The following is a 20900-nucleotide window of genomic DNA, read 5'->3' on the forward strand; positions in this document are numbered from 1 at the left end:
TCCACGTGGTAGCAGTACAAATGTAAGGCTGATGATTCCATTTCATGAAGAAGAAATGTTGAAGAGAAAAGGTTAAGGAGCCACTGGCTTAAATAGTTAACCCTGTTTGCACAAAATGAGAGTTTATTTCTAAAGCACATTTTAAACAAGCTCAGCTGACCAACATGCTGTACAGTTTATATTAGGTATAGACTATACATAACAGTCACTAAATCAAAAATAAGCATACACTATAACCAAATAAAAGAAGCAAATAAGACTGTTTGCATTATAAAAGCCAGGATACTTTGTTCAACTAGACCTGAAATTAAGTGACAACAAATAGGTTTTTAAAAGTGTTTTAAAATAAAGTAGGCAGCTAAACTGTGGTGAATAAATAAGGATGAATCCTGATCAATGCACAGACCATACTGTGCAGTCACACTAAATGAGTTTGTGATGTGCATTAGGTTCAGTTGGCAAAAAGAGCAGGAAATTATCTTTATGGTCACACTGATGCAAATCTCTGCTGTCTATAAATATGTCTGTGTTCTTCTCCTGTTTTAGGCACTGCCAGTCTGCCCCATTCAGGCAACGTGTGACGCTGCCTCTAAGGAAGAGAATAAAGAAAAGAACAGATATGTGAATATCCTGCCATGTAAGTGAAACCTCGGCTCTCAGACTGATACTGACTGACACAAAAAACAGATCTCGTAGTTTCAAAAAGAAAAAAGTCACAATTAAACTGAGGTGGAATTAACATGCGTCATTCTTTCTCTCCCAGATGATCACTCCAGGGTGCATCTCTCATCTCTGGAGGGAGTCCCAGACTCTGACTTTATTAATGCCTCATTTATAAATGTTTGTATATACATTGAGCTTCTTTTCCACAGTTCTGCTTTTTACCGATCACATTTTATTCAGTGTCATGCTAATGTGTCCTCGCGGCCTTTTACTTCTGCAGGGTTACCAAGAGAAGAACAAGTTTATTGCAGCTCAAGGTGAGGCTGGCAGTTGCAGTCAGGCAGAAACAAACTGTGCCGTCGTTCGCTAATAATAAACCTGATTGTGCTTCTTGATTGCTTCATCTGTCTCAATCTCTCAGGGCCAAAGGAGGAAACTGTAAATGACTTCTGGCGTATGATCTGGGAGCAGAACACAGTCACAATAGTCATGGTGACCAATCTGAAGGAGAGAAAAGAGGTGAGAGAGCTGGACACATGATGATGATGATGATGCTTCTTTTGAGCTAATTTGATTTATGTGATGTTATAACAGCTTTTTAACATATGAACGATTGCATTTGTATCCACATTCATAATATAGTTAAGATGGTAAATTGAGTGCTCCTTTAAAGCCCCCCTTGTATGAGTCCTTATGCAAAGACCTTCACAGCATGACTGAACCTGTCTTTGTTTTCTCTACTGTACTTGTTCTGTTAATCCTACAGCAATACTGTAATACCTGAGTGTTTCATTACATGCACTTCTTTACGCATGTGCTTTGTCTCGAATCACTCTGTATTTTTTAGTGTAAGTGTGCTCAGTACTGGCCGGACCAGGGCTGCTGGACATATGGGAACATTCGGGTGTCTGTAGAAGACACAATGGTTCTAGTGGATTACACCATCCGCAAGTTCTGCATCCAACAGGTACCATGCTTGTCCTTTAACTGTTGAGCTTTACTCATTGTTTTGAAGTTTATTATCAGAATAAGTTTCCATGCCTGGTTTATCAGTGTAAAGTCTGTTCTGTACATACTGTGAAATTTGTTGTGTGTGTGTTTTTTTTTTTTAATATATTCTGGTTTACTTTATGGTGTGTGTTGTTTGTGTCTCAGGTAGGAGATGTTTCTGGGAAGAAGCCTCAGCGCCTCATCACCCAGTTCCATTTCACCAGCTGGCCAGACTTCGGGGTGCCCTTCACCCCTATTGGAATGCTCAAGTTCCTAAAGAAGGTCAAGGCCTGCAACCCCCAGTATGCTGGGCCCATTGTTGTTCACTGCAGGTAAGTAGGTGTGCTTCACGCCGCCCACTGTGTTTTTGTTATGTATTTCTCTGCACACTACTTGCAATTCACAAGATCATGTTTCCTTCTGTCAGTGCGGGTGTGGGGAGGACTGGTACCTTTATTGTGATCGATGCCATGTTGGACATGATGATCGCGGAAAAGAAGGTGGACGTGTTTGGCTTTGTCACCAGGATAAGAGCCCAACGCTGTCAAATGGTTCAGACAGATGTAAGTGGAGTATCAACACAAAGCACCAACGGTAGATTCATGATTATAATGCAGAAGCAAAAACCTAGACACTAACTACTGAATTATCAAAACTCTGTATCGGAGTCATTTATTCACGATTTCCTTTTATTCCGTCTTGCTCTGCACAATCATCACTCTCTCCCACAGATGCAGTACGTTTTTATCTTCCAAGCGCTGTTAGAGCACTATCTGTACGGAGACACAGAGTTAGAGGTGACCTCACTGGAATCCCACTTGGCCAAACTCTATGCGCCCTCACCTGGAGCTGGCTGCAGTGGTCTGGAGGCTGAATTTAAGGTCTGCTTATGTGTTCTTCCGTAGACAAATTATTCTCTGTTACTCCCCTCCTTTTTGCATTATTTTGTATCAATTGAGGTTCCTACTAGTAATATTGTGAAGTTCAAAGTAATTTAAACTTTTGCTTGTTATCTTGTAATTTCTAGAAACTGACATCCATCAAGATTCAAAATGACAAGATGAGAACGGGCAACCTTCCTGTCAACATGAAGAAGAACAGAGTTCTGCAGATCATTCCATGTGAGTCGAGCTATTTTAGTTGTGCGGTGTGGGTTTTTATTTGGCGCCTATATGAATTAGTAATGCATAAAAACAGCGTATTTATTAATGCATATGCTCCTGTGCAAACGCTTAAAGCTTTTTCCATTAATCAAGAGAAATGCTTCTCCTTTATTCTAACAGACGAGTTCAACAGAGTGATCATTCCAGTCAAACGAGGAGAGGAGAACACCGACTATGTCAATGCTTCCTTCATTGATGTGAGTGTAACAGTGTCCGGATTAGAGTGGAGCATTTCATTTCATTAATGCGTGCAATCGATCGGTTTTTTTTACATCTACCTTTTTCCCTCCGCTCTTGTTCTCTCTCTTTTTTTGCATCATTAAACTTTTTCTCCGTGGACATCACTCCTGTCTCTTTCCTCCTTGTGGTAACAGGGCTATCGTCAGAAGGATGCTTATATGGCGAGCCAGGGGCCCCTGCAACACACTATAGAGGACTTCTGGAGGATGATCTGGGAGTGGAGAAGCTGCTCCATAGTCATGCTCACTGAGCTGGAGGAGAGAGGCCAGGTCTCTGTGTGTGTCTGTGTGTGTGCAGTTATTGATCTGGTATTAGATACCGAATCAGTAACTGGTAAAGATAGAATATTGATATCGGGACTGATTCCAACTGGATGCTACCAGTCTTGTATAATGTATTACTTGTGGCGTCACATTTCTCTTGTGAGACACTAGCAAATATTATGTCACACACATACTGCTGTTGACTGTCTCTCTCACAGTATAAAGCCTTATGCACAAACAACACAAAACTACACAGCAAGCTAAAAAAGCAGCAACTGAGAGTGCGAGAGTTTGAGTGCACGCTCTCACTGGTGTCTCCGTTTTCAAAGATCATTTCTTCTACTGTGAATCAACTGGATTTTGACAGTTCAGTGGCGAATAGGAAGTGAGGAAATGACCCTCTTATCACTGGTCACTTTTAATTACATTACATATGACAGGCTGGCAACTTCAGTCAACTGTTTTATCTCCATTAAACGCTCGATTTGTTGGGAAATAAAATCTTACATGTACTGTTCAATTCAGTGATACCTATAACTGTACTACTTTGATATTAGAAACATCTTAATTCTGGGGTGAATTGTGAAGTGAAACGGTGTGTTTCTGCATGTGTGCATCTGGCTTGCATTGTACAAATTGCAGTACATGTGCAGAACTGTTATTTTGCCAGTGGACATGTTTTTATCATGAATCTCTATTAACTGCACTATAAATTATTCCCAGCAAGTAAAAGCAACTTTTTTTTTTTTTTTTTTTTGGAAAGCTCAACAGTAACGGTAAATCCCTTTTTAAAGGCCAGAATTAGAAATAAAGATTCCAGCGTTACCAGTTCAGTTTCATTTTTTTTTCCTTAGTTTTTGTAATTAATGTGTAATAAAGGTTCTCTCTGTGTTCCAAGTAGATGGATGCAGTACTAAAGTACTACATATACAATATAAAAATTAGCATATATTTCAGATGTGTCTGACATTTTAAATCTGCTTGGTATTTTATGACTTCTAACATGTCATCAACCTTTATTTGACTTTTTTCCATGTCCTGTGTCCTATAGGAGAAATGTGCTCAGTATTGGCCCAGTGATTCAGCAGTGACCCATGGAGACATCACAATTGAGCTTAAAAGAGAGGAAGAGAACGAGAGTTACACAGTGCGTGACCTCTTGGTCACCAACACCAGGGTAATAAAGGGCTCAATGAAATGATGAAATACTATAAAACAACCGAGCAGTTCTAACATGGAACAAACACATTATCTGTTTATTATCTGTTTTATCATCCAGGAGAACAAGACTCGAGTAGTGCGTCAATTCCATTTCCATGGCTGGCCAGAGGTGGGCATCCCCACTGATGGTAAAGGCATGATCAACTTAATTGCTGCAGTGCAGAGACAACAGCAGCAATCTGGCAACCACCCAATCACTGTGCACTGCAGGTAAGAAAATACAGACACACACAAACCCCTAACCTTTGAATTTGTATGTGCCAGTCTAACAAAATTTACGGAGATAAATGCGTAACATTAATATAATTACATTTTTTTCTGTTGTACACTTCTAAACTGCCCTGCAATTGTAGGTGCTGGGAAACTGTTCCTCTAAACAAACCACAGGAAAAAACAGCTCAGACTAATTGTTCTCTTCTTCCTTATGATATTTTAACTGCTCCCAGATCAGTTCCTACCCTTTTTTTGTTTCTAGCAAGTACGCTCAAAACAAATGTTATTTGCATGTGTTATTTCTGCAGGCTCGGACTCCAGCGTGCATACTGAGGTTTGCATTTTTGGCTGTGTTTGTGTTTACAGTGCTGGTGCTGGCCGGACGGGGACTTTCTGTGCATTGAGTACAGTTCTGGAGCGGGTGAAAGCAGAAGGGATCCTGGATGTCTTCCAGACAGTGAAGAGCCTCAGACTGCAGAGACCCCACATGGTGCAGACACTGGTAAGGACTTATTACACTTGAACTTGAACTTTTCATTTATTATAATGCCCCATTATGCAGCAAGTTTGTCTTTGACGAGGAGAGTTTGCTTTCATCACACTGACTTCCTTGAAAGATGCTCTTATTGATCTTGTTTAGGTGTTTCAAATGTTCAGACTCAGCTGGCTGTAGACGCTTAATGGAAAACCCTAAAAACTGAGTCGAGTCAAGCTGAGTGGGTAATACTGCAGTTCCTAGTAGAAAAGGGGCGTATGTAGCTTCTGGGTCTGAAAACTGAAGCTAATGTGGAAGAGTATTAAACCCACATTCTTTCTATTGACCAGTGCCTCCGTTGTCCTGTAGAGGTCTATGAGAAAAGGGACCCTTGGCTCTCTTGCTCTGTGACATCTGTAAAAACTAAGTCAGTATTTTCAAGAGTCAAAAAGGGAGATAAAGCAGGTTGATTGACAAGCTGCTAGCCTGAGAGTACGCAGTGCCTCTCAGATTGTGGGCTCGATGACTTCAGTGACTGAACTGTCACAGATTGATAGCTCCAGCTGATGTAGCTGTTTTTTTTTCTCTCTCCCCTTTGCAGGAGCAGTACGAGTTCTGCTACAAAGTGGTTCAAGAATACATTGATGCTTTTTCTGACTATGCCAACTTCAAGTAGGGACCTGCCATTGATGAATGGATGAATAGATATCCACATGCACTTCATAAAAGCATATACACGCTCCAGAGCACACACATTCAGTATGTTGCCATGCAGAGAGCTGCGTATCCCCATCTGATGGATCTTTGAAAAAACAACAACAAAAAACTCATCACAGCTTGATCTGTGGATGGGATTGAACTGCCCGGAGGAAAAGGGAAAAGAGGTCTCCTCCCAAAGGACAGAACAGGGCAGTGCAGCTGGACAGAGAAAAAAACTGAGATGCCTTCTTGAATATTTTGTAATGATGTTAATACAGCCCTTCACCCCTATTTTGCTTTCCATCTTCACCCCCCCTCCCCAATATGTATATATATACCTAACTGTGTTGCATTTTATTATTATGGTTTTAGACACAGTTTTGAGTTTGGCTGCATTTTAGGGTGGCACCTGTAATGTATTTTATTGGTATAAATATATAAATATATATGACTATAAATCTAATGCTTTGGTGGCTAATGTACAACAACCATTTGTTTTTATTTTTTGTAAACACCTTGGGGACAGAGACCTAAAACATTTTAAACTTTGCCCGAGCCACACTGTAGCAACTTTGTGTGGTAGCAGAAGTTTCTACATTCACCCACAGACCCTGAACTGTTTTTCACTCCTTAGACATTCACACAAGCAGTTTTTCTCTACATTGGGTCGGTTGCCTCGATTTGGCAAAAAAAAAAAAAAAACAGCTTTCCAAGCCAGTTACAGTTTCTCTCTGTTAGGTTTCAGGGGTTCAGAGGTAGCTCATTACTGGAGATCGGAATCTCTGATGTAGCTCATAGTCTCAGGTTTTAATACATGTAAACGTACACCCTAAATACCAGGAGCCGCTAATTATTCTTTGAGCGTCTGTGTGTGTTTGAACTGGAGCACAAGCTGGCAGAGAGCGCTGTGGCGTGGTTCCACATCGCTTTCTCGTGTCTGCAAAGTGCCAAAGTCCTTCACTTAGTCGGGTATGTAGCTCTGGAGTCTGGAGACTTTCATCTTTAGACGTTCAGAACAGCAAAACTTTTGAGCTATCCAAGGATCACTAATTAAAACATTGAGATTTTATATGCCCCGTACACTCAAGACATGTAGTTTTATTAAGGCTTATATGACGTTCTAGGGTCTGTTACGGTATCAGCAGTAATGTTGATGATGTTGGCGAGCCAAATCATAAACAGTAACTCATTATTGCATCATACAAATCAACAATACCCAGCATTTGTTTTGTTTACATAAGCACTTCAGTATTTTTTTTTAAAATTTTGTAGACTGTATTTCCTTTCTGTCTGGGTTTATAGTTTTCCTTTGAGCCTGCTGGGATTTACTGTCTTTTTTTCCTCCTTTTCTTTTTTAAATATTTGGCGTCGGGTCACGAGACTGCGCTGTCACTCCTTCAGAGCGATGCCTTTTTAATTCCCATCATGAATATTGATAACTGAGGAATGTTTTCTTTTACTCGAATGCTGTTGCTAACAATTTCTCTCAAAAATGGATTTGTTGTTACTTTAAAAGAGGAAATGTGCCATGCAATGCTTTTTTTAAATGAATGTCGTAGGATGGCGCTCAGACTTGAACTACAGTGTTTTTATTTAATCCAAGGTCAACATTGAGGCCATGCCCTTTTTTGATTGTAATAAAAGATAAATGATGTCTGTTAACCGCAGGGTTTTAGGTCAGTCCGCTCAGGAAATGACTGATGCCAGGATGTTTAAATTTACAAATTGAACATATTCAGCTTGAGTTGATCTCTGCAGCTGTGTCACCTTCAAGTGGTACTGGCTTCCACCAAAGTCAGGGTATTCAGATATGATCCCACAGCTGGATTTTAAAAGACTGTAATAAAAAATGTAATCTTTTTTTTTCTCCTTCTTTTAGAATTTTCCAGCTAGTTCAGTGTTTCTTATTGTAGCTTTTAACTGTAAACAGACCCATACTTGTGTATAATCTACATTACATTAGCACTCCTTTATTTAATTTATTTTATTAAAAGAAGGAGCACAATCAAGTGTGTCAAACTGATAGTGGCTATATCGTTTTTAAAAATAATAAATTTTGAGAAGGGTTGATCGCATCAATGTTGATTGTTTGAACACTTATGCACTCTTTGCACCAAATGTAAAGCCCTTAAAAAGTACAGAACCAAATGAGAGCTAAGGTCAAAAAGATATGGCCTTGATTTTTACAATATGGTGACTATACTGTGTTTGATCTGTTGAAGGGTTTTCAGGTCTCAAAGCCCTAGGCTGATTACTTAAAAGTAGCGGACAGCTAAGCTGACCAGTCACTCAAATCACTGTTGGCTGTGAGTGGGTCATGTTCTTCATTTCAGGTCTTTTTGTTCCAAAGCATCACAAGTGCTAACACGATTGGTTAGGTTCCATTATGTTTTTCATTTATTTACATTGACACTCACTGGGTGTTTCATCAGGTTATAGAAGAGGGGATGCTTAGCGTTACTGTCTGTTCTTAAATTACAGGGGTTTGTTGTGCACGTTTCAATCATGTGATCATGTCTCACTGCAATTTGACCACAAAACATGACACTGTGCCAAACTGTGAGACCCAATATTTTGTTAATTTTGTTATTATAAGTGAACTGATGAAGTGCCTCACGGGTAGGTTTTCAAAACAAATGAATCATCCCTGGAGTTTTCTTAACTCGCATGCATTTCCTCATGTTTCACCTGTTGACCAATGACAAATCCTTTTTGTGTGACAAATTGAGGGAGCCAGAACCAAGTGTGGGTCAGTTATTCTTTCACATTCCCTGTAGTTGTATATTTGTGGATTTCGTGCTTGTGTACATCAAACTAACATTGACACCTTTATTTTATTTTTTTTCAAATGCATAGTATTTTAATTTCATTCCATATCAGCTGAACGTGGGATCCATGACTAGTAATCAAGTGTTGGTACCCCGAATGTAGAACTAAAACACAGAAATAGGATTTGCATCCTTTACCACCAAGGGAAACCAGTTACCCTTGTTTTATCCCTTTATTCCAGGAGTTTTCCCCCACTGGAGCGTTTTGAATGCCCTTATGAAACTCAATCCACGGTCTCCATTTCTAGAAAGGGAGACAGCAGAAAACTGTTGCCCAACTTTTCTCTTCTCATCACCTTCTCTTTGTCTCCTATTCATCTCCGCTCACTTGTTGCTTCCTTTTTATCCTTCACTTTCCCTCTTGAACCATTCCTCCCAGTGGTCAACACCCTCTCCGCTTTTGTACATAATGTAAGGTTATTTATAATTCATTCCTGTCTGCTGCCTTGCTTATTTTATTTTCTATTCCCTCCTGTAATTTTTTTTTAAAGATGTATATTGAACTGTATCGGGACCATTTTCAAATGTATTACAGATGTGTTTCGGCCATTTTTTAATTTGGTATGATTGTCTTAAGCAAATCCTATTTTTTATTTTGCCTAAGTTTGTTTCTTGTGTTTTTTTTGTTATTCAACATTTGAATATATGTATATATAATTATATATGATAAAATTATATATAATTATATAATGCCAAATGGCCTTTCTAAGCAAGATACTGTTCAAACCTAATAAAGTGCTTGAGATTTTAACCTCTTGTCAGCATACATCCCATCTCTAAGTACAATTTGTGCGTCCACGTTTTCTCTGCTTCTTTAAAGTCACGATGATCTGACACACATGTACAGCTCACCTCTCAATAACTAATGCTGGTGCTGTGGTGCCAAATAATTGACTATGGGTTGTGGTTACCTTAAGGATCAGGCACTCCTGCTCTTGAAAGATTTCCAGTCAATATCGAACCCTTTGCACCATTCATTCACTGGTGTTGTTGAAGTATTGAAAGGTATAAAGAATGGAAAGCGACTATTTTTGGTAGTGTTAGTACTGAGTTAACCCTTAACCCTAATATTACTCGGTGTGATGGGTACAGTATTTATTTTTATTGACACTGACAAGAAATTCCTAATTTTATATCAAGAGCTGAAAAATGCTGTGATTTAAGAGGCAGCTTTAAGTCAAAATGTTAACACAAAGTCTGCAACACCTACTGAAAGAACTGGATGTTTAGCAACAAACCTTTCACTGTCGAGCCTAATCTGCAGATATCCATTTTTAAACGGGGCTAGTTTCACTTACGCGCCAACATGAGATTCAATTTTATTTATATATATATAATCACATCAGCCACCTCATATCAGTTGCCTCATATTGCAAGAACCCTACAATAATACACACAAATATGTAAAGGAAATACCTTTAGTGAAAATGGTTTCATTTCTGCTTCGTAGGGTGAAAAAAATACATTAATAATGACCAAACTTAGCCCTCTAAGTTAATTATAGTATTTGATGAATAAGGCAATGGGAAAACGAATTGGCCATTAAGGTTAAATTTTTACATCAAAATGTACTGATTTTATTAATGGTCAGCTTGGCCTGTTGTAGCATCTACCACTGACTGATTATGTCTAATGAGTTATGTTACATCTGTAGCAACATATGCAGTCACTTCCTGGGTGTGAACTGAAACATAAATACCTTTTCTCCTCTAATTGACAATAATGTCACCTGTGGATTGGTCAGGAATCCAGTGTATTTGTTCCTCTTCCTATCAGATCCCCCTGAGGTGTCAGCAAGGTCAGAGAGAAAACGTGTGGTGGTTCATTGTGGTCAATACTGGTGTAAAAAGTAGGAAATTGAAGCTTCAGACATTGTATGGCTAAGCATTCTTACTTAAAAGGCCCTCCCTGTTGAGAGCCAGTAATGAAAGCAAGCTGACCGTGTATAAGGTTTATCCTCAATGAGCACTGACTGTGACAGAATGATGATGGATCTCACTAATAATGACTTGAATGTCTTATTTAAATTGACATAGTGTAGAAGAGGATATTGGTGGTATAGATGGGTGTCAGTGCTGTTTACAGATGATAATTGGAATTGGTCGGACCGCATGTACGTCTCGTCCCCATGGATGATTCATTTGACCCCTTAGAAGAAGAGGGAGTCAAAGGGGTCAAAAATGGGCGGGGAAGAATAAGGAAGACAATGATGTGTGCTGGGGGATTGGTCTATATATTGAGGGGAAGAAAGAGGGAGCAGAGAATCTCTTCAGTAAAACACCTCGGTTGTACCGCAAGCTGATTTTAGCACTAAATCCACCAAAGGAAAAGAACATTTTGAAGTGAACCCCTGCAGGTACACTGAGGGAAACTTGGACTGATAAAGCTGTGAAATCTAAGACTAAGGTAAGGACAAATGACTACATTTCTGCCCAGTTTTAGTAGTTTATCTAAAACTATTATTCGATTCAAGATCTGATACTTTCAATATTTACTTTCAGAATGACAAAGGACAACTAGAATATTGTACTCAAAATTGAGTAAATGATAGAAGCGCCGAAAGCAGGGATGTCAAACTCATTTTTCTTTATGAGTGGGAAAAGCTGTAAAATTTGTGAAAATGCAGTAAAAAGTTCAAAAATGTATGTGTTCCTTCACGTTTTCCAGAGCCATCCAGTGGGCCGCGATTGGAGTCTTTGCAGGGCTGATTCTGGTCTGCGGGTCTTACGTTTGACACCCCTGGCTTAAAGTGATGTTATGTAAAAGTTTTCCAAATGCAGTGAAAAATTTGGATGTTCGCCTGAAATGATAGCCAGCATCCATAATAATATAGCAAGTTTGCACTGAAATGTTTTAGCTCAGATCTTAAAATTAACTTTATTGCAGCTAACAACACTTTTCTTTTTAGCTTTTATTGCAGGAAATTCTCAATAAAGAATGTGTTCTTCAAATATTTTTCAAACTAACTCTATGTCCATTCTTCTAGGTGGGAATATCATGTGTGTGTCTCGACTGGCTTTGCTCTTGGGGCTGCTTCTCTGTGTGGGGGCTCAGCTGTCCTTTGCCCAGCACTGGTCCCATGGTTGGTATCCTGGAGGAAAAAGGGAGCTGGACTCCTTTGGCACATCAGAGGTTGGGATAAGTGTTTGTGTGAATAATTTAACCAATCACTGAGTAGTTTCTGTTGAGAATGAAGATACCCTTTATCCCTTAACCTCAATCTGTTTTGCTTCTTAGATTTCAGAGGAGATTAAGCTGTGTGAAGCAGGGGAATGCAGCTACCTGAGACCCCAGAGGAGGAGTATCCTGAGAAACATTCTTGTAAGTGAGAAAAGCAGAGATGAACAGTAGCATGTTTAATGGTACTTGAATCACAATGTCTTGCCATCAGTATATTTCTTATGATCATATGATCATGAGATTTTGTCTACTCTGAAATCTGACTGACATTGACTGAAAATTCTTGACTGACATACACATATTAGTGAAGTTGTGCTTATCCAGCCATAGTGTGCATATCTGTGTGTAGCCTGTATTGATTTCTGTGTATTAGTCTAATGCCATACTAAATTCTTTCCACAGCTGGATGCCTTAGCCAGAGAGCTTCAGAAGAGAAAGTGACATCTTTCCAGAGACGGCTTTTCTATAGTAACCCACTTCCTTTGTATTTCTGCCTTGACGTGATTTTGTGATCATCTGGCCTTGCTGTTTGTAATGTTTGTCAGTAAATTTGTCTTGTTTTTTTCGATGTGAAAATGATGTCCCAGAATAAAATATCTATTTTGATATTAACTTGTTTTTTTTTCTTCATTTTTGGTGCAGCTAATGATATGAATATAAGGCATAGAGAGAAAACACTGACTTCTTAGATGATAAAAAAGTAGCAAATACATAAATATGAATCAGTTCCATTTACATACTAAGGATCCGGGTCCTGCTGTGCATGCGCAGAGTCGTGATTTTAGATATTTCGATAGAAGAAGTAAATCATTTGAGCATAACAGAGAGATTTTCCCATTGCCGTTTCTGATTATTCGTTAAAGGATTTTCATGAAAACAAGTCTTTAAAATACACAAGACGAAAAAATACGGAGGATGTAAGTTATTAAAACTAGCTTTCCTGTACCAGGACTACAATACTACTGCGCATGCACGTTCAGGTAGGGAAAAAAAGATGGACGACACAAGTGGCTGTACTTCGCTAACTGCGGAGTCAGACTCTCAAAATAACATTGCCAGTATCCCTAACGCGACTTCTGTCACAGGTGCTGACAAAGTAATAAACAATAAAATAGATAGTACCCAGGTTGAAGGTGAGTTGTCTTCAGAATGTGAAAATTCAGCCGTATGGCACCCTACCTGCTGCGCCTTTGTTAGCTTTTCTGCTATGTGGCTAGCCAGCTCATTATTCTAGTGAGCTCGTTAGCTGCTTAGCTAAATTTGCTAACGTCGGCTGCCTAACGTTAATCTGCTTTAACGTGAGGGGCTTTCAGAATTTTATAGCGGTCTCTACGAGGAGGATAGTAGAAACTATCGCCCCGAAAATCTCCCTCTTACCCTTGGCCCAGCTTGATGATTAAACCATGAACAGTTAGGGTACTTTTCCTTATGTTGTTTGTCTCAGAGCTAGTACCAGCAAGTTCGACCCCCACACGAAACGAAACAGTCCCTTTAAATGATTCCATATACTGGTAGTTAATGCTAACCGATTCGTCGACTAACCGGTTTTAGCAGCAGAAGCCATAAACTGTTAAGTGGATGACATAATTTATTTCATCCTACATGGGAAAGCTAGTCTAATTGTAAACTTAGTCTGAAATGTCGCCATTTAAAAAAAAAACAATATTAAGGACTGCAAACCTTAGCACCTGAAGCATCATTGAGGCTAAAACTTAAAGTTGGCATCCACCTTTTTTGTGCCGGTTAAACTCATTAGTAAACTAAAACAGTGTTCTCAAGGTGAAAGGATAATAAATGGAAATGGAAAGTCATTTGGTAAGTACAATATTTGAAATATATCAGTGCACATAAATTCTTCAGGAGCATCAGAGTGAGTACATATAGAGTACTTGTTTCAGTCTTTTATTTCTTGCATTTAAACACCTTTTAGTGTTTAATTGTCCTGAGGTCCTTTATATGTGCTTCACAGCACTTCATGTAGGATGCCAGTGTTGATACTCAGCACTTTAAAAGTAAACCCTCATCACCTTTGATTGCCTTATTTTCTTTTTCATAGTAATTTTCAGTATTTATAAGTATATCAGACTGTCCCGTAATTTCAATTAGAAAATTTTTTCATGATAAGCACCTCTGCAAGTGCATGTGTTTACATTTGAGACAAACGCAGATATTTTAAATAAGTTATTTTTTTAATTTAAAAAAACTACTGAAGTAAAGTAGTTAACAATTTTAGTTCTTCTAACAGAAATTCAGTCTCCACCAGTCATCATGTCCTATGATTAGTTCAGTACAGCCTACAACATCAATAATCTTGCCTAAACATTGTTATTTACTGGTATCAGCACTGTACTCGTTGATTTCACTTTAATAAATTTCATATTTCTGTGTTGCAAAATGTCCTTCAAAGTTTTGAAAATATGAGCAATACAAGACTGGCTGAACAGTTAGGTTGTTGAAATAACACAGAAACATCATGCTCATTCAGTGTGGTTTAATGTTGTTTCTGGGCCACACTTTATCAAAATATCCGAGCAGACAAGTTATTTCTTTGCTCGTAAAACTTAATATTTAATCCACATGCGTGAGTGTCATCACTAAACTGTACTTTTTAAAAGTAAATCACTAAACAGGTATTGCAACAAAAGGGTAATTTGTCATCTATTTTTTATTTATTTAGGAATTAGTTTAACTTTTTTGTTTTATGTGTGGGTATTTAAGTTGTCACATATTTTTTTTCTTTTTTTTACGTCTACTTTTAGTTAATTGGCACTGAATGCACCACTAGTGAATCAGCTATTGCATCTCAACCAGAATCTGCAGAATGGAAGAAATCAAGTAACAATTTGTTATGGGCTAGCAATATAATATGCAGTATGTGTCAACATGTGTGTTGCATGCTACTTTAGGAAGTGTGTGTTGAGCGGAAATAGTTTTAGAAGATTAAAAAAAATAAAAGTGTATCTTACTTTTCCCTCATAAATGATAAATAAACTTTTCCATAAGGGGAACGTTTTAATAGAAATATGTATTTAAGTGGTTATATTCACAACTCCCCAGTTGTGTAGACCTTTGTAGAATTAGCAGGTCATATTAAAATCATTGTAAATGTTGAATGAGATTTGCCACACTAAGGCAAAGCATATTGTATAAATTAACAAATTACAAAACAAATTAGTTTGTTTTGAAAAAGAACCATTAGATAGGTTAATATATGATCCAATAAAGGTTGTGTGAAAGTTAAAGATTCAGCCTTTTTTTTCTGTGTACTGAGAAAATGGAAGTTGTATTGGACAAACTTTTCTCTTATGTGAATTTAATAATTTAATAGTGTTTCGTTTGTGCTTCATGTTTAAATAAGTTTTCATGTATTCTGCCGCACAGGAAACAAAGCTGAAGAGGCGCTACTGAAGTGTCTCCTTACAGACAGTTACTGCCATGTGTGTGAGGCTGTGCTGCTGTTTAAGTCACAGCGGCTGTCTCACTATGAGGTGTGTTTTATCCTCCAGGCACAAATCATAGCACTGTAGTACAACTTTAATTAGACCTGCCATAAGTAAAATATTTTCTAATAATGTCTCACATGTTGTCCAACTGCAGGGAAAGAAACACGCTCAGAAACTCAAGCTGTACCTGCAGACCAAAAAAGCAGAAAAGTCAACAGGCGCCCAGGTTAGTGGCCAAGTTTAAGTTTTCTTTTTCTGTCAGATGGAGTCTCTTGTCTGTAATCATGAGAACTGAGTGAGGACAAACTAATGTAAGCATCCAATAGTGAAGAATATCAGAGCTACAGTATTAGTGCTTTAATAATATCCCTCTCAAAAGAATATGAGGGGTATATGAAAGCAATCTTGTATTCATAAAATAAGTAGTTTATAGTTTTTGTTTGTTTTTTGCAGCAGACGATGAGTAATGATAAAGATCATTTCTGTGAGCTTTGCAACATGGTATTTAGCTCACCTGTGGTGGCAAGATCACACTATGAAGGCAAAGTCCATACAAAAAATCTTCGTAAACAAAGTCTTCACCTATCAGGCAAGTTTGAGCTCTGTGATGCAAAAAGCATTTTCTTGATGTAGATTTTGATATTTACACACAGTAAGGAAGATATGTTGACATCATGATTTCACTGTCATTTTATAGAGAAGTCTACAGAAGTGCGTGCTTCATCAGGTCTCCAACAGGATCCTGATAAGTCTCAGCAAAAACCATCCTCAGAGGGTGTTGTGGAGCATGATTTGGATCCAGCAGTCACCAGTGCTACATGTAGCACAGAGGTTGATTTGAAGGATCCCAACAAGTACTGTGCCCTGTGTACTGCCTCCTTCACGAATCCCCATGTAGCCTTGCAGCACTACAGTGGACGCAAACACCAGAGGAATCAGGCCAGACAGGAGCTGCTCAAACAGCTAGGACACAATGTAGAGCAAGGTAACTTTTTGCCTTTGAGCAAACAGGATAATACAAAGAGCGTTAAATCCTTCAGGAATTTAATAAAAATCACCACAGCAGCCTGAAACCAGGACAGAAACATTAACAAGAAAGGGAAAAAGAAACAGGAAGTTCTGAAGGGAAAAGTGAAAAATCTAGTTGAAACATCTACATCAGCAGTGAAGATTTATCCCAGCACAGGTGGGTGAATAGGAGATAATCAAATAGAAGTTGGCTTTGTAGCATTATTACAGTAAGTATGGATGTGATTCAGATAGTCTGATTAGCTATAATTCTGTGGTTTTGTTATTATTTATTATTATAACAATAATCTGACTTTAATCTGATAAGTCTGACTCGAGGGGATTGAATCAGGTGAGCCAGAATGTCAGAAAGTTTAATAAAGCAGTTTCCTGTTTTTTATTTTCAGCTTTAGGCGCTACAGCATCTCTTTGTGGAGATGGCATGAATGATTTGGAGAAAACCAGAATTTGTAAAACAGTAGAAAAATGACTTTACTAAATCTTTATTGGCCCGTTGAAAGTTGTTGGATTTTTAAAAAAAATCTCTCTTCTTTCTAATCTTTTTCTCCAGGCAGTTCCTTGATGTGTCAGATGTGTAGTATGCAATTTAACTCTGTGGAGATGTACCAGGACCACATGCAGGGAAACAAACACCAGATAAAGTAAGTTTAAGAAGACAATGTCAACTTTTAAAGTGTAATATTTACTACATTGCACTTCAGCTTACTTTTGGCAAGAAGTAATTATTTGTGATGACACTAAATAATATGAAAATAACACTGTTATAAATATACAAAGGAATCGCAACCTGTAACAACCTGACACAAATCAAGTGTTAGCTTAATTTAGATACCAAGTTGGTTTACAGGGAGTTTGTAATTGTAGAGAGATAATGAATTCATTTTGGGCATGTCATTTTCAAGCAGGAACCTCAGAATGCCTCTGTGGTTTACTAAGGCTATATTTTGTAGGTTTTTCATCACCATTTATCTGATTGAATAGCAGCCTAATTCAAGTTTATGTGTTCTTGCTCAGGGAGAAGAAGGTCATCGATCTATGCCAATCCCAGCAAAAACTGTACAGCACATTTGCAGATGAACTGGCTGATTACATTCAGGTTCAGAAGGCTCGTGGAATCACTCCTAAGACTAATCAGGTCCTCCCTCAGGATACCATGCAAAAGGAAGATGAAGCTGAAGAACGGGAAGTAATAAATAGGAAGAATATGGTGGAACTAAATAAACCTGTGTCGAACCTCCTTCCTACCTCCATTTCTCCTCATCAGTCCCACTCTGGTCATTACTCTCCACTTCAAATGGGGTGTTCATCGTTTCAGGGCCCACCCTTGCCGTCACGTGCCTCAAACTACAACTATCCTCCTCCAGTTCTTCGTAACTCAGGTCCTCCACCGCTCACTAGTTGGCCCATGAGAAGAAGGCAGAGAAGGTCAAGCTCTTCCTCCTGTACTACCTCATTATCTTACTCCTCCTCCTCGTATTCCTCCTCCAGCAGTAGTGAAAGTGACAGTGATCATAGTGAATATAGGCACAGAGAAAAGAGGCAGATTAAAACATCCCATAGGGAGAGAGTGAGGAGAGGAAGGGATGAGGAGAGGAGGAGGAAACGCCAGAGGAGGGAAAGAGATGATGACTCAGAGGAGAGAAGAAGAGAGCAATCTGTTGAGTCGGAGGAGGAGAGGAGCAGGAAAAAGTCAAAAATTCATGGCAAGTGGAGACGAAAAGAAAGAAAATCCCTTAAGGAAAACTTTAAAGTGGAAAGAGGAGATCAAGTTATGGACAAATTAAAGCCAGAAGTCATGATGAAGAATAGCAAAGAGACTGAACTGCATATTCAGACTGAAATTAATGTTAAGCAAAGGGAGGGTGAAGAGGATGAGTCCATTAAACCTAAATACAGAAAAGAGAAGAAGAAGGCAAAAGAGAAAGCAGACACTAGGACAGAGGAGGAAAAGCTGTGGGACGACTCGATTCTGGGGTGTTAAACTCTGCAGGAGCAGCTGAAGTGAACAGTATTCTGGACTACTTTTGGCAAACATTTATTATAAGCATGACATTGAAAATAATAATAAGCTATATTAAAATGATTTTAAAAAAATCCTGTCAGCAGGTAGCAAAGGCCTTTTCTATATCTGCTCTAATAACCGAAAAGTGTTTTCTTATACAAGTTTGCTAGCTGGCTAGCCATGTAGAGTCAATTTGTATGTGTATAAGAAATGAATGTATTTCGTTTGTATCTGGAGGAGATTCAGCATTAATTTTATACTATGACACTTTATAATAAGTTTGGTTTGTGTGTACAGTGAGTTGATGGCTGTAATGTTTAGCACTGTTTGTTTATGAAGTACTCTTAACTCATCACTAAGGTAAATTTGATTATGGATGCGTGCATCTGGCATGGACTTGATAGATTGTCATCCCTTTAGCAGTCTCTGGTTGGCACTGTTGAGCTTCATCCATTTCATCAGTACTGAAAATAAAAGCTCATAGATGTCAGAAGCTTATTCATTTCATTACTTCAGAAGCTCTCTGTGTGTTCTCACTCTCAGGCACAAAAGTTGAAATAAAGCCACTGACAACGTGCTGTACAGAAGTTCAGTGTAAGACGTATTATGAAATGATAAAAATACAACAAATACTGCCTGGCACATGTGTTGCACCACAGCAGATTTAACACTTCATTAGTCTGCAGTGCACTGTGTACATGTGTATGTTTTATGATTGTATTTATACAACCAGAAAACACATTTGCGGTCATACAGGTGCAGACGTTCAAATGAGGACAACTCTTTACATAACCTCAGAATTCAGGTTGAAGAGCAATGTGCAAACTGAACAAAGTTAGTAGTTAAAGGAAACTCCAAAGGGAAACAGTATCACCTACTGTTAAACTATGAGCTATAAAGTGGGCCACTTACACTCCTAATCCCTACTGTCATTTTTATTTACATGCATCTACACAAATGTTCTTTTAAGTAAATCTTAAGGTATCTGAAATGAGTTATCAAAATACTTTGATTGGCCGAGCCACTGTTCCTCTGATGCTCTTGGTACATCACATCTACTCAAGAAAAACAATTTTGTGTTTTTATCTTTTCGTTTGCTTGTGGGCTGTATTGTTAAATGTTCATTGAGAGCTATATGTATGAGCCTAGATATGAAAGTAGTTGGTAGTGGTCAAACGAGGAGTGAGTGTGAATTTATCTGAAAAGTTTATAAAGAAAAACTTTTAAATCAACATGCGTGAAATAACTTCCCATTGTGTTTTGAATGTCAGTCGTTATTAAGTTAGATGTTGATTGGATTGCTGGCGCAAAGAAAAAATGTGGATCATAGAAGTGACACAAAAGTTGAAATGGTTTAGTGCAGAAGTCCTGCAGATGCTGTAAATAATCTTCTGAACTATGGTCTTGACATTAATTATCTTTAAAGCTCTGGTAATGAGAATGACACTGCTACATCTCTGTATTTTTTATGGATGACTTCTCAAAGAATACTAAAGTAAAAAATTAAGAAAGAAATAGCAGAGCAGGCAAGTAAAACCAGAGCTTGGCAGCATTTGACGTAAAGCATTGAAGTGGAGAGACCAACAAAGGCTTTATAGCTCAGCGATGTGTGAAGAGCGCACATCTGAAGACCCCTGAGATCTGTTTTCAAAGAATCTTGTTCCTCGCCTGAGTGTACAACCCCCGTAGAACTTTAGGGTTCCCACATCCTCTCACTTTAAGATCCCCACCAGACCGTTCTGTACCCTTACCCTTTACGAACGCACAAAAGATCCACAAACACCACATGATTTAAAGGATCATCACTGTTATCGAGCAAGTGTGAAAAGGACGTCTGTGAAAAAGAGATTTCAAAAGTCCTCTCTTTGTCAGAATGGCAACTTTAAAAATTACACATCAAACATTGCAGAGATACTGTCTTGATGTAGGGAAAAGTGCTTCAAATCAGGTTTTTATCTCTGAATGTCAGTGAAACTCATAGTCTTCAACGTGAGGCATAGATTTGAGTTTATTGAGTAGATGTTGATGTATCTTGTCACAAAATGCAAAAAATAAAAATTCATTGTGAAAAGCCAAACATACAATGGCTCCACATTTGGAAATGCATAGGTGTCCTGTGTGTGATGTATGTGTACATATATAAAGTTTAAATACTATATCTGTAATGATTTTCTGTAATTTTAAATATAAAATCAATCAGTGGTTGTTGTTTTTTTAAGCAATCATGAAAATAACTGATGGTTGCAGCTCTAACTGGCTTATTTTTCTGTTTCAAGCAATGTGCCTGTAACTGCCTGATTAAACTTAATAATGAGTCCCCTTAACAATGATGCTGGTGCAGTGGGACATAATGAACATAGTCTGCTGTTTTTACACAGCCAGGGGTCTGTAACTGTTAAATGCTTGTATGTAAGGGGTTGGATAGTAAAAATGTGAATATCAAACAAGTCAGATAATATGAGATATATTTACTTAAGAACTGATTATAATA

General features: G+C 38.3%; 3 protein-coding genes across 5 annotated transcripts in view; all 3 read left to right on the plus strand.

Moving 5' to 3' along the window:
* ptpra (protein tyrosine phosphatase receptor type A) overlaps positions 1-9506 on the plus strand; it is a 31022-nt gene extending 21516 nt beyond the window's left edge. Inside the window, exons 8-22 of the mRNA XM_085273391.1 lie at positions 547-637; positions 764-840; positions 944-980; positions 1085-1182; positions 1511-1630; positions 1819-1985; positions 2081-2216; positions 2385-2534; positions 2681-2774; positions 2937-3013; positions 3191-3325; positions 4371-4496; positions 4599-4750; positions 5120-5255; positions 5830-9506. Coding sequence (XP_085129517.1) covers positions 547-637; positions 764-840; positions 944-980; positions 1085-1182; positions 1511-1630; positions 1819-1985; positions 2081-2216; positions 2385-2534; positions 2681-2774; positions 2937-3013; positions 3191-3325; positions 4371-4496; positions 4599-4750; positions 5120-5255; positions 5830-5904 — 1671 coding nt within the window. The 3' untranslated portion in view covers positions 5905-9506. The remainder of the gene's footprint in view (positions 1-546; positions 638-763; positions 841-943; positions 981-1084; positions 1183-1510; positions 1631-1818; positions 1986-2080; positions 2217-2384; positions 2535-2680; positions 2775-2936; positions 3014-3190; positions 3326-4370; positions 4497-4598; positions 4751-5119; positions 5256-5829) is intronic.
* A 1519-nt stretch (positions 9507-11025) lies between these two features.
* Positions 11026-12547, plus strand: gnrh2 (gonadotropin-releasing hormone 2). Of its 2 annotated transcripts, XM_085273396.1 has the most exons (4): positions 11026-11161; positions 11742-11887; positions 11993-12076; positions 12338-12547. In XM_085273396.1, exons 2-4 carry the CDS (start codon positions 11753-11755, stop codon positions 12374-12376), a joined length of 258 nt encoding a protein of 85 aa, XP_085129522.1. In that variant the 5' UTR covers positions 11026-11161; positions 11742-11752; the 3' UTR covers positions 12377-12547. The 2 variants fall into 2 exon arrangements, with proteins under 2 accessions (XP_085129522.1, XP_085129521.1); XM_085273395.1 differs by lacking the exon at positions 11026-11161 and having other exon boundaries at positions 11693-11887.
* A 368-nt stretch (positions 12548-12915) lies between these two features.
* On the plus strand, positions 12916-19073 carry zmat1 (zinc finger matrin-type 1). 2 transcript variants are annotated; one of them, XM_085273394.1, is made up of 7 exons: positions 12916-13068; positions 15317-15423; positions 15533-15604; positions 15835-15967; positions 16076-16363; positions 16958-17048; positions 17422-19073. In XM_085273394.1, exons 1-7 carry the CDS (start codon positions 12930-12932, stop codon positions 18386-18388), a joined length of 1797 nt encoding a protein of 598 aa, XP_085129520.1. In that variant the 5' UTR covers positions 12916-12929; the 3' UTR covers positions 18389-19073. The 2 variants fall into 2 exon arrangements, with proteins under 2 accessions (XP_085129520.1, XP_085129519.1); XM_085273393.1 differs by having other exon boundaries at positions 15832-15967; positions 17422-19072.
* The last annotated feature ends 1827 nt before the right edge of the window (positions 19074-20900 follow it).

This window comes from Mchenga conophoros, linkage group LG5, assembly GCF_057382185.1.
Source record: "Mchenga conophoros isolate Kocher_MC1m ecotype Shallow Benthic linkage group LG5, M_conophoros_male_GT1.1, whole genome shotgun sequence".
NCBI classification, from domain to species: Eukaryota; Metazoa; Chordata; class Actinopteri; order Cichliformes; family Cichlidae; genus Mchenga; species Mchenga conophoros.

Bases quoted from the DNA above. Each gene is read 5' to 3' on its own strand.
- gnrh2 (XM_085273395.1), top strand. From the start codon at position 11,693: ATGTGTTCTTCAAATATTTTTCAAACTAACTCTATGTCCATTCTTCTA. The intron at 11,888-11,992 runs GTTGGGATAAGT...TTTGCTTCTTAG, and splicing joins ACTCCTTTGGCACATCAGAG to ATTTCAGAGGAGATTAAGCT. The intron at 12,077-12,337 runs GTAAGTGAGAAA...TTCTTTCCACAG, and splicing joins GTATCCTGAGAAACATTCTT to CTGGATGCCTTAGCCAGAGA.
- zmat1 (XM_085273393.1), top strand. From the start codon at position 12,930: ATGGACGACACAAGTGGCTGTACTTCGCTAACTGCGGAGTCAGACTCT. The intron at 13,069-15,316 runs GTGAGTTGTCTT...TCTGCCGCACAG, and splicing joins AGATAGTACCCAGGTTGAAG to GAAACAAAGCTGAAGAGGCG. The intron at 15,968-16,075 runs GCAAGTTTGAGC...GTCATTTTATAG, and splicing joins ACAAAGTCTTCACCTATCAG to AGAAGTCTACAGAAGTGCGT.